The following is a 12862-nucleotide window of genomic DNA, read 5'->3' on the forward strand; positions in this document are numbered from 1 at the left end:
TTAAGTTACCTCTCTCTCTGAAACAGGCTAGAGTTACCCCTCTTTCTCTGGTTTGAGTTATCTCCCTTTTTGAAACGGAAAACTCAGAGTTTCCCTCATTTCAGGGTTAACAGAGTCTTCACTAAACCTGCTTTGTGAAACGGACCCCTGAATATTACTAGGATATGTAAGAGTCCTCAAATAATGCATCCTTACCTGAGCGGCCAAACGGACCAGGACGGCCGCGCTCTCCTTTGGGACCAGCAACACAAGCCCCTTCTCTTCCTGGTAGTCCTTTCACACCAGTTACCCCGGGTGCACCTGGATATCCTACGTCTCCTATTGGCCCAGGACTTCCTGTAGCAGGAAAGCCGGGGGGACCGGGGTCTCCGGAGGGGCCTATAGTACAGAAACACACAGACATGCACTAATGTCAACAACAGTCCTAATCAACAGTGAAGAATGTTGGTTTTTTAGTTGGTCAAGATAAAAAATACTTCATCTCTATCTATATTCAAACCATTTTTGTAAATATTGAAGACATTAGATCAGAATTTTGTCATTGCTTGTTTCATCAACTACAATGATGTGACAAGTATGGGTTACACATGGATAGGTGGCATTTCCCCTAAAATATTAGAAGGTTTTCAAGAAGGTGTTCAGAAAATGTTAGTAAAAGCCTTGAAAAGGACGATGTCATTTACCTGAGACTCACCTTGTTGACCTGGGTTACCACGTCTGCCTGGTTTCCCTCCTATTATGACTACAGAGGAGAGATGGAAGGATGGTGAGATTAAATGCAACAACAGAAGAGACCGTTTTTCTATAGGCCAGTGGTTCAGACATAAAGAAAATACAAACTATGATGCCTGTGGGTTTGTTATATGTGCAGGAGCTCATGGAGCCATACAAAACTTTTAATGCAGGATTCAAATTACTAGTCTCTCCTTTCTGCCCTGGTGGTCCAGGGATCCCATCCCGGCCCTGGTTGCCTTTAGGACCTGGATAACTGCCGCCACCTGGCAGGCCTGGGTCACCTGAGGCAAACAGATTAAGACAAAAGAAAGGCTGTGGTCAAACTTTAAAGAAAGTAAAGTAAAGCTTACACTGTAGGCAGCAACTTTACAAAGTGTTGTGCATTGATTTAGTAAAATGAAAGGGCGCCTTCTTTAGTATAAATTTAAAAAACATGTACTTCAAAGGACTTTACCTGGCGGTCCATTGGGTCCTCGCTGTCCTTTGCCTCCAGGAGGCCCATCTGAACCTTTAAGCCCTTGATAGCCTGGGGAACCTGGAATAGATGGGTGGTGACAGGAGAGGAGTGAGAGGTTAACTGAGTGTGAGCAAAACATACGTCAATCATAAACTGCCTTATTTTTCTGATCGATGATAGTAACCATTTTGTCCTAAACGCCCAGGGTTTCCTTTGGCTCCATGGTTTCCTGGTAAACCTGAAGGTCCAAAAGAACCAGGTTCACCTTTCTGACCCTTCATCACATAAGTATTGGTTAATCCTCGTTCACCCTGAGGAGGGGGAGAAGAATATGTTTTAGTATTTTACTAGATTGTTTTAGTCAATTACAAAGACTTTTTAAAGATAGTTTTTAGGGGCTTTTTCCCTTTATTTGACAGGATAGATGCAGCGTGAGAGAGAGAGGGGATGACATGTTGCAGGGGTGTGTGGCTTGGAATCAAGCTTGCTGCCACAGCCTTTGTACATGGGGCACCTGCTCTACCAGGTGAGCTCCCCTACAAAGACTTTTCAGATCAGTCATTAGTACCTTTTGTCCTACTGGTCCAGGCGGTCCATATCCATTGTAATTTGGCTCTCCATTAACTCCTTTGTTACCAGTTGGACCTGGTACACCATCTAGACCTGGCCCTCCAGGGATTCCTTGATGTCCTTTTATTCCGTTTTGGCCTATATGGGTTAAACAAACAATTACTTTAGATAAGATACGTTGAAAAACGCTTTGTTGTCTACAGCTGCAGTATAGTACAGGATACAGTTAAATCATTCAAAAAATATTATATGCTTATTTTCTACCTATATTGTGACCCTTTAATGGGTATTAAAAGTGTCAATTTGATGGAAAGCAATGAGTGTGTATGGCCTTAAATTAAAATTTAGGTCTTACCTGGAGGCCCTTGGACTCCCGGGTCTCCTGGAGCTCCAGGAGGTCCTCGACCTCCTTTTGAGAGCACTGTTCCATCAACACCTGGATCACCTGGGGGACCTGGACAAAGTAAAAATATTTATTTATTGATACACATCAATCCTGAATATTTGAAACAGTTTCAATTCTCATTTTCCATAGTATTGGTTCACAAGTGCCCTTTGTTGCTTTTCCTTGTTATTTATGTTCATTACAGTCTTCTGTTGTTCTCTGCCTTTAATGTCAATTTAAAATTTTTGGTATCAAAAAAGGTGTCAAATATTGATATTTTTCATGGTATTGTACCAAAGTCAGAAAATCCATTATCACACGTCACAAATGCAGTTTCAAAAACTGTGGACAACTGTTTTGTTACAAATGTGAAGTTGATTTCAAACCTCTTAGTCCAGGACTCCCTGGCGCTCCAATTACCCCTCTCAGCCCTTTTGGTCCAACACCTCCATTATCTCCACGGGCACCAGGCAGGCCAGCGTAACCTGAAAAAGTAAAGGCAGAGATGGAATATTATCACCATCTCACAGGCTATACTAAACAGTACAATTGGCAAAGCCTCCATTTCTGACTTCACATGTACTCTGTCTTTTTTTGTGAAACAAAGAACTGTAAGTTCCTCAATCTATTGTAAAGCTTACCCAAATCACCAGGGTCCCCTGGGGGCCCAAAAATATGCAGTGGTTGTGCTGATATGCCTGGAGGACCCATGGGACCTGGGTCACCATCCATGCCTGGTGGACCCCAGGGACCTCTGGCTCCGTCTGGGCCCGGGTCACCTGTAAACAGTCATGGGGGCATTGACTCCATCATCGTCACTGTGAACCACACACACAACTATGATGAATCACCAACCAGTGTTCCAAGATCCGACTCAAGACTTTGAAACTTCTTAATTTACCTTATTTGTTAAAGATGTGTTGTTGGTGTGTAGGGATTTACTGGTTTGTGAAGGTGTGTGTGTTTGTATTTGTGTGTTACCTATTTGGCCTGGTGGTCCTATAACTCCAGTTTCCCCTTTTGGTCCATATCCTGGTGACCCATCTGGTCCAGGGTCTCCTCTCAGTCCTGAGGAAAAACAAGTGGAACATGCGGAAACAATCTGTACATACAAGTCAAATTAGATTCAATATTCTACAATATAATGGACAATATACAGTACATAGTTAAGGCAGTGAACACTAAAAAGTATTCAAAGACAGTTAAAAAGTTGAAACCTTTACTTCACATCTGTCATGTATTGAAGAATTAATCATTAATTGAGTGTTTGACTTGGCATTGCCATACCTGGTTGACCAGGCGGGCCGCTCTGTCCTTTGATCCCTTTTTGTCCAGTGAGCCCAGGTGGGCCTGGCACTGACTGCCCAGGAAAACCAGGTTCACCGGGTACACCAGGACGACCAAACCCTGGCAAACCTGGGTTCCCCTTCTCACCGCGGGAGCCATTAGGTCCTGGGAGAAGGGGAGACAGAGAGACAGAGCAAAATGCAGGTGGGGAGAGAAAATAATTTGAAGATCAGGGAATGGTGGGAAAGTCTTTGTTCTCCGCTGGGAGAAGCTGTTTAAAGTCCCTCTCCAGACACATAAATACTTATACTAATATTTTATTTAACAAGGTTTCTCCACATCAGATTGAAAAAAATCTGAAAAGGGGCTTGAAGCAGATCTGCTCTTCCCCTCTCATTGAAATATCTGCTTGCAGTAAGTGCTTTCCCCTTTCTCCAGTGCTGCTCACACTTGGTTGACCGGTGAAAGACAAGTATCCATAAACATGGGTAGCACTACAGGAAACATCAGAGTGATTAAGCCATACATGTGCCTCAGTAAGACCCAGACTTACACTTGTGCGCCAAAATCAGTGACTAGCACATGTATCAGAATGGCAAGTGTAGTTAGCATCTTTTATTTATGTTGTTTGTTAGCTTGTTAGCTTGTACGCTAACTGGCGGTGGATGACACAGTGTTAGTGTCTGTCAAACATACAATCATATCTGCTACAACTGGCTTTGGTAGATAGTGGAGGGAAGCTCCAGGGTGCCGTTGCAAACTCTATCCCGTTTGCTGTCAAAACTAATGAAAATTCTGCTCTCTGTACTGACAAGTCAGCTCTGTGCTCAAGGTTTCAGGTTCCTTTGTTGTGTTGAAATTTGTTCCTCCATCTATATGCGTTTCCTGTATGAGACAGCAACTGGCTTTCGTATTAGTGATGTAACTAATCTGGCTTGCCTGTGGTACGTTTGCATCTCAAATTTTGGGGAGGTGCACAGATCCCTTCAGTAGAGGAATGTGAAAACACTTCTAGTGACAAACTTTGCACAAGTACAGTCAGAATAGTCAAAGCCAGACATTTCAGGGGAATAAATACAGGAAAAGCTCTTTTGGGGAGAGGGGGACTTTAAATGTGTTGGACAGTGTTGAATTATGGGGAAGATGGTCGACATTTTATCCTCTTTTATCTTTCACCTTCTGCATTCATTGTCCCCTCTAGGGTTGACAGTTAAGTACATTACATGACTTCAATACACACTGACCTGGAAGTCCTGGATAACCATCTGGTCCTTGTGGTCCCCTTGGTCCAGGAAGATCACCTTTACATAAATCTTTACTACCAGGTAGTCCTTGGGGCCCTACAGAACCTTTCATTCCTGCATGTAACATAGAAAAAACTGGTAAATAGATGAACATGTGTTTGTATGATTATGTAGGCATGAATGCACATGTGTCTGTGTGTGTTAATTTATGAGTGAGGCACCCTTTTCTCCTTGAAAACCAGGACTGCCGTTTGGTCCTGTGATCCCAGGTGGGCCAGGGATCCCAGGATCTCCAACAGGCCCCTGATCTCCGTCTGCTCCTGAAGGCCCTGGGGGTCCTGGGGGTCCAGGGTATCCAGGGCCGCCATCACCCTGATGATCACAAATAAACAGTATTTTATTTATATATTCAAATTCACACATTTAATTGGTGTTTGTAGTTCGGCAATGTTATAGTGCTGTGGTAGTTGTCCATCATGACTTTTCACAGCAAAACTCACAAACTTATATCTGCACAGAGGTCAATGGGAGCTGTCTGTGGTACTGAAACAGCTGACAACCGAAGAGCTCTTAACATTCTACACTCAATTCAGTTCCTTTCATAGGTGAACTTTTGTTATATTCTATACAGAGGTTATGGCAGCAAAAACTGTTTCAAGATACAAAATCTATTTTAAAGAACCAGTGAAATGAACACTCGACCTTCCTGGAAAACTGTTACCTCTTAAACGGGCTATATGCAACATTCTGAGCGTATTTATGATTCAGAGCCTGAGGGGGGATTGTCTGCACATGGTTCTCAACATGAAGGTACTGAGCTAACGCTGCTAATAGTGCAAAGAGTGCTATCAAGGGCAATAGTACTGACAAAGCTAACGATGTTAACATAGGGGGAAACCAGAGGGTGGGCACTATGCTTTTGTGATGATGCTATCGTGATATCAATAGTAACTGCTGTATGCATGCAGCCATTGGGACACAGTTATAGGCCGTACCAGCTAGCACAGATTAAAGCACACAGAGAGGTAGCGTGACTTCATCTGCTGCTCAGGACACTATATCTTCACTATATCTTTACATAGCAAAAAGTGGTTGAGAATGTGACATGCAGCTCCTTTATAAACAGTACACTCTCAGCAAAGACTTTCTTCTGCACTGCTAGATTAATGTACAACCAATAAAGCAGGCTGTTCTCATGCACTATTTGTACATTTTCCTATGAAAAGTAATGCGCCAAATTTCGCACATATCCTACGTAATTATGAGCCAGTAATTTGTGCATAACCCATGTATTTAGGAAGGCTTTGATCACATGACCAATGAGTTGACGGGAGTAAGGAAAGAAGCGGTCTTGACAGTCTAGTAAGGAGGCAGGTTAGGGTTGTGAATGGGTTGTGAAACACAGGACTTTCCCCCAGGAGACTAGTGTTTGGAACCATGTGAATTCAGAGTGAACTTCAGGTCATTTTAAAGTACGTCTTCACCATTTTTCTTTTCCCTAAACCTAAACACAGTAACTTAACTTGCCTAAACCTAACCTCTGTAACTTTAGGTTATGTAACTTTATGTTAAGGTCGTAACAACATTTGTGGAGCACTGAAACCATTGGGTCACACTTACCACTCATGTCGATGAAAAATATGAAGCTACAACCAGCAGCTGGCTAGTTTAGCACAACTACTATAAAAATAATACTAATAATACAAGTAGTCAAATTCTGTTGCCTTTGGACAGATGCCGTCTAGTAGTTCCCTCATTTTGAGTCTCTAAGCTAACTGGTTGCAGACTGTAGCTCTCTATTTACAGTATAGAGAGTGGTATTGATATTCTTATCTAATTCATTAAGAAAGCCAAAAAACATATTTCCCAAATGCTGATTGATCCCGCTTGCTTTCTATTCTCCAACCCCAATGGAAAGTACATCACATTAGACAGAGACCATTTCAGGGAACCTTTAATCATTTAATATTTCCTGTTTCTCATCTGCATTTCTATTATATAGTGTAAAGCCTGGAATCTAGACACCTTTTTACCTTTTACTTTGCTTTCACAAAATGGCCAGTAAAGTACTATGTATACGATACGTAGATTCAAAGTACTATAGAGTAACCTCTCTTTGTAAATATTGTAAATGGCAGATGTTTGTGTCTCTAACCTTCAGTCCTGCGGGTCCAGGAAGGCCTTGTGGACCTGGCAGACCAGGCAAGCCCCTACCTGAATAGCCTGGAAGACCTGGCTGCCCCTTGTCACCTGAACACACACACACACACACACACACACACACACACACACACACACACACACACACAAAGTGATAGAAACATAAATGATGTATTAAATGTATTTTTAGCTGTTCCCCCTTGTCCTAAGGAGTTATCAGTTAACAACTTAAACCGTAGTACTGATAATATAGCTTGTGCTCTAAGAATTTGAATGTTAACTATGACCCTCTTAACACTTGGTATTAGCATGCATTTGGGGTGACTGGATTACCCAACTGGACAGCTCTAAATACATACCTCAATGTGCTTGAGATCCAATCACCACGTTCTGATGTGGTCTGGGCTACATATGGCCACATTCTTTTTTTAGCAAATTGTACGCTAATGTTTCCTGGGCCACAATGAAGAACCACCCACTCAGCTGTGTACTTACTTATCTGAATCCTCATTAAACAAAAAAACTTTCTGTTGCTGCCATTACACAGGTTAGACTCAGCGCTCTCCTCCCAGGCTGGCACTAGCACGAGTTAACAGCAGCCTGGCTCAACTCTGCCATTAAACCCACTAATGACCATTTACCAGTTGGCCACGTCAGTGTGTGTCCCTGGCATGGAGCTCATACCCCCACAGCAGTAGTCTCCTAGTAGCGGGGAGTCGCAGAGACCACAGGTTGCTCTTGTCTGTGCACAGCTCTACATGAATTAAGATTTTACTCATTTTATATAGCCTATAAAGGCTGTAAGTGTGTGTTCAGCACAGCAAACCTCCCACCAATTAAAAACTACACCGGTTGAATGGAAATGATTAATACGTTTACTTGCATATAGAGCGATCACAAGTGGTCACTCAAGGAGCATGGGGAGATGCATTTTAATGCCAGGTGTGAACAGGCTCTATGAGGCTTTTTTCTTGAGCTCAATCCCACATGGATTACCTTTTTGTCCCGGCAACCCCGGCCTTCCAGGAAATGACACCTCCCCGCTTTGTCCTTTCTGTCCTCGAAAACCTGGTGTTCCTGGGATACCTGGTGCTCCATTAATACCTGGAAGTTTGTTGGTACGTTTGAGAGATGCTTCCATCATCTATTGTATGGTAACATAAAGTCCATCCATCCATCCATCCATCCATCCGTACATCCATCTGTACATCCATCCATCCATCCATCCATCCATCCATCCTTCCGTCTGTCCGTACATCCATCCATCTCTCAGTCGTACATCCATGCTTACCTTGGCTTCCAGGTGGACCAGGCAGGCCTTTATATCCACGTGGTCCAGGAAGTCCTTTCGTGTAGACGTAGCTAGGTTCACCTTTTTGGCCTACCAGTGTAGGAGTAAAAGAAGAAGGGATTAGATCTGTCTATCTACTTGTGCATTTATATTTACAAACATCTGTCAAATTGTATAATGTACAGTGTGTTTCTGTACCTGGAAATCCAGCCTGTCCTGGCAGGCCAGGTACCCCAACATCTCCCTTACTTCCTGGAACTCCAGTAGGCCCATATCCCACTGGCCCAGGGTAGCCAACAGGTCCAGGACTGCCTAAAGGCCCTGGTAGACCTGGGGAACCCTGGTCCCCCAATGCACCAAAGAAGGGATACTAGAGAGTAGATGAAAAAGTTGTTCCAACAATCATTAGAATTACATATTCTGTTGGATGGGCTCTTGCACACAGCTGAGTTTTAGACTTTTGAAACATAAACATGGGACACCAAATGGCAACAGAAACCTTCTTACCGAATCCCCCGGAAGCCCTTGATCACCTTTGCGACCTGGCAGCCCAGGAAACCCAGGGAGGCCATCTGTACCAGGCCTGCCAGGCTGTCCTGGGTCACCTTGCTCTCCCTTTATCCCAGGAGTGCTGTAGGAATATGAGTCTCCCTTTTGTCCTGGAGGGCCTGGAAATCCATTTTGACCAGTAGGACCCTTCAGAGAAGAACTATTGTTTACAAATGTTTTTTAAACAAACAAACAAAAACAACACCAAACTACTTTTTGTGCCATATGTTTTCTTACTGGGCTTCCAGGTAGGCCAGGAGGTCCTGGAATGCCTGGATCACCTTTAGCACCTGGTCCTTGATTATATCCTAAGCAACAGAAAGATATAAAATGTCTTTTTCAGTTTTAAATGATTCATTCTCTTCAGCATTGCCAGTAAAACTTAAACATGCATTTAAATATAGAAGGATGGGTATTGTAGAATCTGTGTGTTTTAATGCAGTGAATGGTTTTACCAGGGATGCCTGGTGGACCGCGTGGACCCGCTGGTCCTGGGGATCCTGATCCGATACACTCATAACAGGGCTCCCCCTTCTCTCCTAAACAAAGAAAAGCCATGGGAATGTCTTTACTGAGTCTCGTTTATATAACACAATATTATGTTTTCCTCATCCTGACATTATCTCCTTTTACTCTCTTCAGTCCATTAAAGAGCTGCATGAACTGCTGTTTAGCAACAACTGCACGTAATAGTCTATCAGCATACTTTAATGACAAATGAGGGGAATTAGCAGGCCAGAATAGATGTCAAACCAATTTGAACAAAAACTGAATAGCAGCAATTAATTTATGAATGACACTTGGTTTCCCACCTTTCCTTCCATACATCCCATCATGTCCCATATGTCCAGGTGCACCCATCATTCCCTTCGCTCCCAGGAGACCCTTGGTAATCCTGTTAGCTACAAACAGAACCAACAGAAAAGCCGATATGACTGACTGATCAATGTACCTGCCACACACTGAAACTGCAACAGTTTGAATATGAACCTTGACCATGTTTCTCTGTGTAGTCTTTGATAAATGTTGGTTCATTTGTGAAACACAAAGCATGGTGCTTTGTCCGTCACATAAAGCTCATGTTTTTGCACAATACTGTAAAAACACTGCTTACATTTTATCTTTACATAATAGAAAAGAGAAGAAAGCAAGTGAGCTTTGAAAAGAGGACCAATGATACTCAAAGAATGACAATATTGGTAGAAATCCCAAGTAGACACGCTTGTCTAATAACTCCCCCATAAGCTTACTGTGACACTGTAGAAGACAATGAAAAAAAAAATCAAAAAGGAGAGGTTGACATAACTGAAAACATACAGCACTATCACCCATGCAAGAAGTTTGTTGAACTGATCAAGATATTTGACATAACTGTCAGTATTACTGAACGTGGAAGCAATATTCGCAGTGGTAATAGTAGCTGTAGCAGTTCCAATTAAATAACCTTTAAGAGGACATTTCCACATACTTCTGTCTTCAGGAGGTCCAGGCGGGCCCGGATCCCCAGGAGGCCCTTGATCCCCATCATCCCCATTTAGACCTGGGAGTCCAGGAAAAATATCCCCAGGCTCCCCAGGGTCTCCTTTGCTGCCCGGAAAGCCATTGGAACCACGTGGGCCAGGCACATAATCCCCAGATGAATGGCCTGTGTAATGTAAAGGAAGAGAATGTTGGCAATATATTTCAGGAAACCAAAAGTCAAACCTATTTATACTGTGTGTTTTAAATACAGCACAGATAGATAGATAGATAGATAGATAGATAGATAGATAGCTTCACTACACACCTGGAGGTCCGTCAGGTCCAGGAAATCCCTCAACACCTAAGAAAGTAATGATAACTCATGTTATTTCTGTATATGCATGTGAAGTGAGAGCAAACATTAGTTTACAGAGTTATAACTACCACACTACAACAGTAGAATATGTCACAACTCAATCATCACACCAACTTTAGCCTTTGCTGGATCTATTTGCTGTTCATCTCACTTTGTCTAAATCGGCTTATTACACAGCATTATGTTCATCTACCTTGACGCCCAGGGGGCCCAGGTGGGCCTCGTAAACCAGGATCTCCAGGGTATCCTTTGAGTGGCTCAGTCACATATATCTGTAAACCGAACCGCAGGAAGCATGTAGTGAAATCATGGTGGTTCATCAAGAGCAGCTGGATTTACTCGTAACATTGAAAAAAGCATAGACTCACATCTCCAGGTGGACCGGGGGGACCCCGATCTCCCTTTTCACCCTAAATATTAGAGCATACAATCAAAGGATGATAACACAAAGCATACCTGGGGACTGGGGACTTTTTTTGGCACTAAGATTACAGACCGTCTCTCCATGTGTCCCTGGATATCCTGGATCACCTCTGGGACCAGGAATCCCCTAAAGAAAACAGTACTGTATTCAAATGCCACACAAACATGATACCATAATGACTCTGCATACATACACACTCATAGGAGAACAGTACAGAGAACAGTACCCTAAAGTCTCGTCCAGGGCCACCATCCTTCCCTGGCTTACCCTGTAAGGACAAAAGGCATCCTTCAATTTATTTTATTATTCAGAATGTGTTTGTGGTTGACATTACATGCCACTAATCATGAAAACCCCTCTTTCATTTCACATGGATGGATGTGATTAGCAGAGGCCCGCCCCTTCTTTAAAAGTACTTCCTCAGTTCAGGTGAATGCCACACGCCTTCAAAATAAAATATTAACAAAAACAAAATGACGGATGCCATTACCAGTATCTATAATTGGGAGAATTAATATTTTAAAAATGAATATACTGCCAAAATTACTCTATTTATTCCAGAATATTCCTCTACCACCACCTTCAGATTTCTTTTCAAGAATTAAGAAAACATTCACAGGATTCATATGGAACAACAGGAGGGCAAGACTCCGTCTGTCTTTATTATATTTACCATTTGATCGAGGGGGTTTGAAATGTCCTAATATGTTGTGGTATTATTGGGCTGCACAGCTGAGATCTATAATGTTTTATTTTTCAACAAACAATTCTCCTCATTGGACTGAAATGGAGGCTCATGGTTTGAAACTACCTCTTCCCTCTTACATGTATTCAGACACGGTAAAGAAACTACATAAACAAACTAAAAATCCAACTGTAAGACACATGATCAAGATATGGTACGAGGTTAAAAAATATTCTCAAGAACTGGGAACATTATCACAGTTTAGTCCAATATGGGGCAATCAGTTTTTTGTACCAGGGAGAGCAGATGCAACATTTAAAGTATGGGAATCTAAGGGACTTAAAATGATTCAAGATCTTTATATACAAGACTCAGACACTATGATGTCTTTTGAAGAGCTGAGATCTAATTTTAACCTTAATAACAAACATTTCTTTAAGTATCTTCAGCTTAGAAATTTTGTAAAAGTAAATCAAAATAATCTGCTTACCAGGCCTTTATATTCACTTCTGGAAAAAAGCATGATAAAGGACAAGTTGAGAAAAGGTATCATATCAGAACTTTACAATCTGTTGTCATCTTACTCACCTGAAAACTCACAGTCTAAATTAAAAGCCTGGAAGGAAAACTTGCAGCTTGAAATTTCAGAGGAAGATTGGGAAGCAGCTTGCACTGGCGCTCATATCAAATCTATAAATACACGTCTGAAATTAATACAATATAAATGGTTAATGCGGACTTATTTGGCACCAGTGGACTTAAACCGGTTTGACCCAAATATACCGGATATATGTACAAAATGTACAGAAAACAGAGGGACTTTGTTCCATTGTATTTGGCAATGTACAAAGGTTAACATGTTCTGGGAAGAGGTAAGAGTTGTGATAGAGAAGGTAATTTCAAAACAGATTTTACTGGATCCTAAACTTTTTCTCATGGGCTTATATCCAAAGAAACATAATTACAGTAAATATGAACGAGCATTTATAGATCTCAGCTTGCTCAATGCAAAAAAATGTATTGCATTATTATGGAAAGGGATTTATAGACCAAGTATTACTCAGTGGACAAGGCAGATGTTATCAAGTCTCCCATTAGAGAGAATAACTTACATATTAAAGGCCAAGCAGCATGTGTTTGAATTTATATGGGGACCCTTCATAGATTATGTAAAGGATTTAGATTTAACAGGTGACGTGAGTGAATAGGTTCCATGGACGATGCAGTTTTCAAGTTTA

At 42.0% G+C, this 12862-nt stretch overlaps 1 protein-coding gene across 1 annotated transcript in view; it reads right to left on the bottom strand.

Annotated features, from left to right (window-relative positions):
• Window positions 1-12862, bottom strand: part of LOC126409163 (collagen alpha-5(IV) chain-like) — a 30718-nt gene that overhangs the window by 6096 nt on the left and 11760 nt on the right. The window contains exons 15-41 of the mRNA XM_050075123.1: window positions 11166-11207; window positions 11012-11065; window positions 10884-10925; window positions 10709-10772; window positions 10465-10500; window positions 10147-10323; window positions 9491-9580; window positions 9134-9217; window positions 8916-8986; window positions 8637-8825; window positions 8328-8499; window positions 8118-8219; window positions 7835-7930; window positions 6834-6928; window positions 4900-5050; window positions 4679-4792; window positions 3435-3599; window positions 3129-3215; window positions 2789-2926; window positions 2534-2632; window positions 2118-2216; window positions 1761-1900; window positions 1377-1503; window positions 1190-1270; window positions 918-1016; window positions 695-742; window positions 196-378 (exon numbers count right to left, since the gene is read on the bottom strand). Coding sequence (XP_049931080.1) covers window positions 196-378; window positions 695-742; window positions 918-1016; window positions 1190-1270; window positions 1377-1503; window positions 1761-1900; window positions 2118-2216; window positions 2534-2632; window positions 2789-2926; window positions 3129-3215; window positions 3435-3599; window positions 4679-4792; window positions 4900-5050; window positions 6834-6928; window positions 7835-7930; window positions 8118-8219; window positions 8328-8499; window positions 8637-8825; window positions 8916-8986; window positions 9134-9217; window positions 9491-9580; window positions 10147-10323; window positions 10465-10500; window positions 10709-10772; window positions 10884-10925; window positions 11012-11065; window positions 11166-11207 — 2845 coding nt within the window. The remainder of the gene's footprint in view (window positions 1-195; window positions 379-694; window positions 743-917; window positions 1017-1189; window positions 1271-1376; window positions 1504-1760; window positions 1901-2117; window positions 2217-2533; window positions 2633-2788; window positions 2927-3128; window positions 3216-3434; window positions 3600-4678; window positions 4793-4899; window positions 5051-6833; window positions 6929-7834; window positions 7931-8117; window positions 8220-8327; window positions 8500-8636; window positions 8826-8915; window positions 8987-9133; window positions 9218-9490; window positions 9581-10146; window positions 10324-10464; window positions 10501-10708; window positions 10773-10883; window positions 10926-11011; window positions 11066-11165; window positions 11208-12862) is intronic.

Source organism: Epinephelus moara, chromosome 21 (assembly GCF_006386435.1).
Source record: "Epinephelus moara isolate mb chromosome 21, YSFRI_EMoa_1.0, whole genome shotgun sequence".
NCBI classification, from domain to species: Eukaryota; Metazoa; Chordata; class Actinopteri; order Perciformes; family Serranidae; genus Epinephelus; species Epinephelus moara.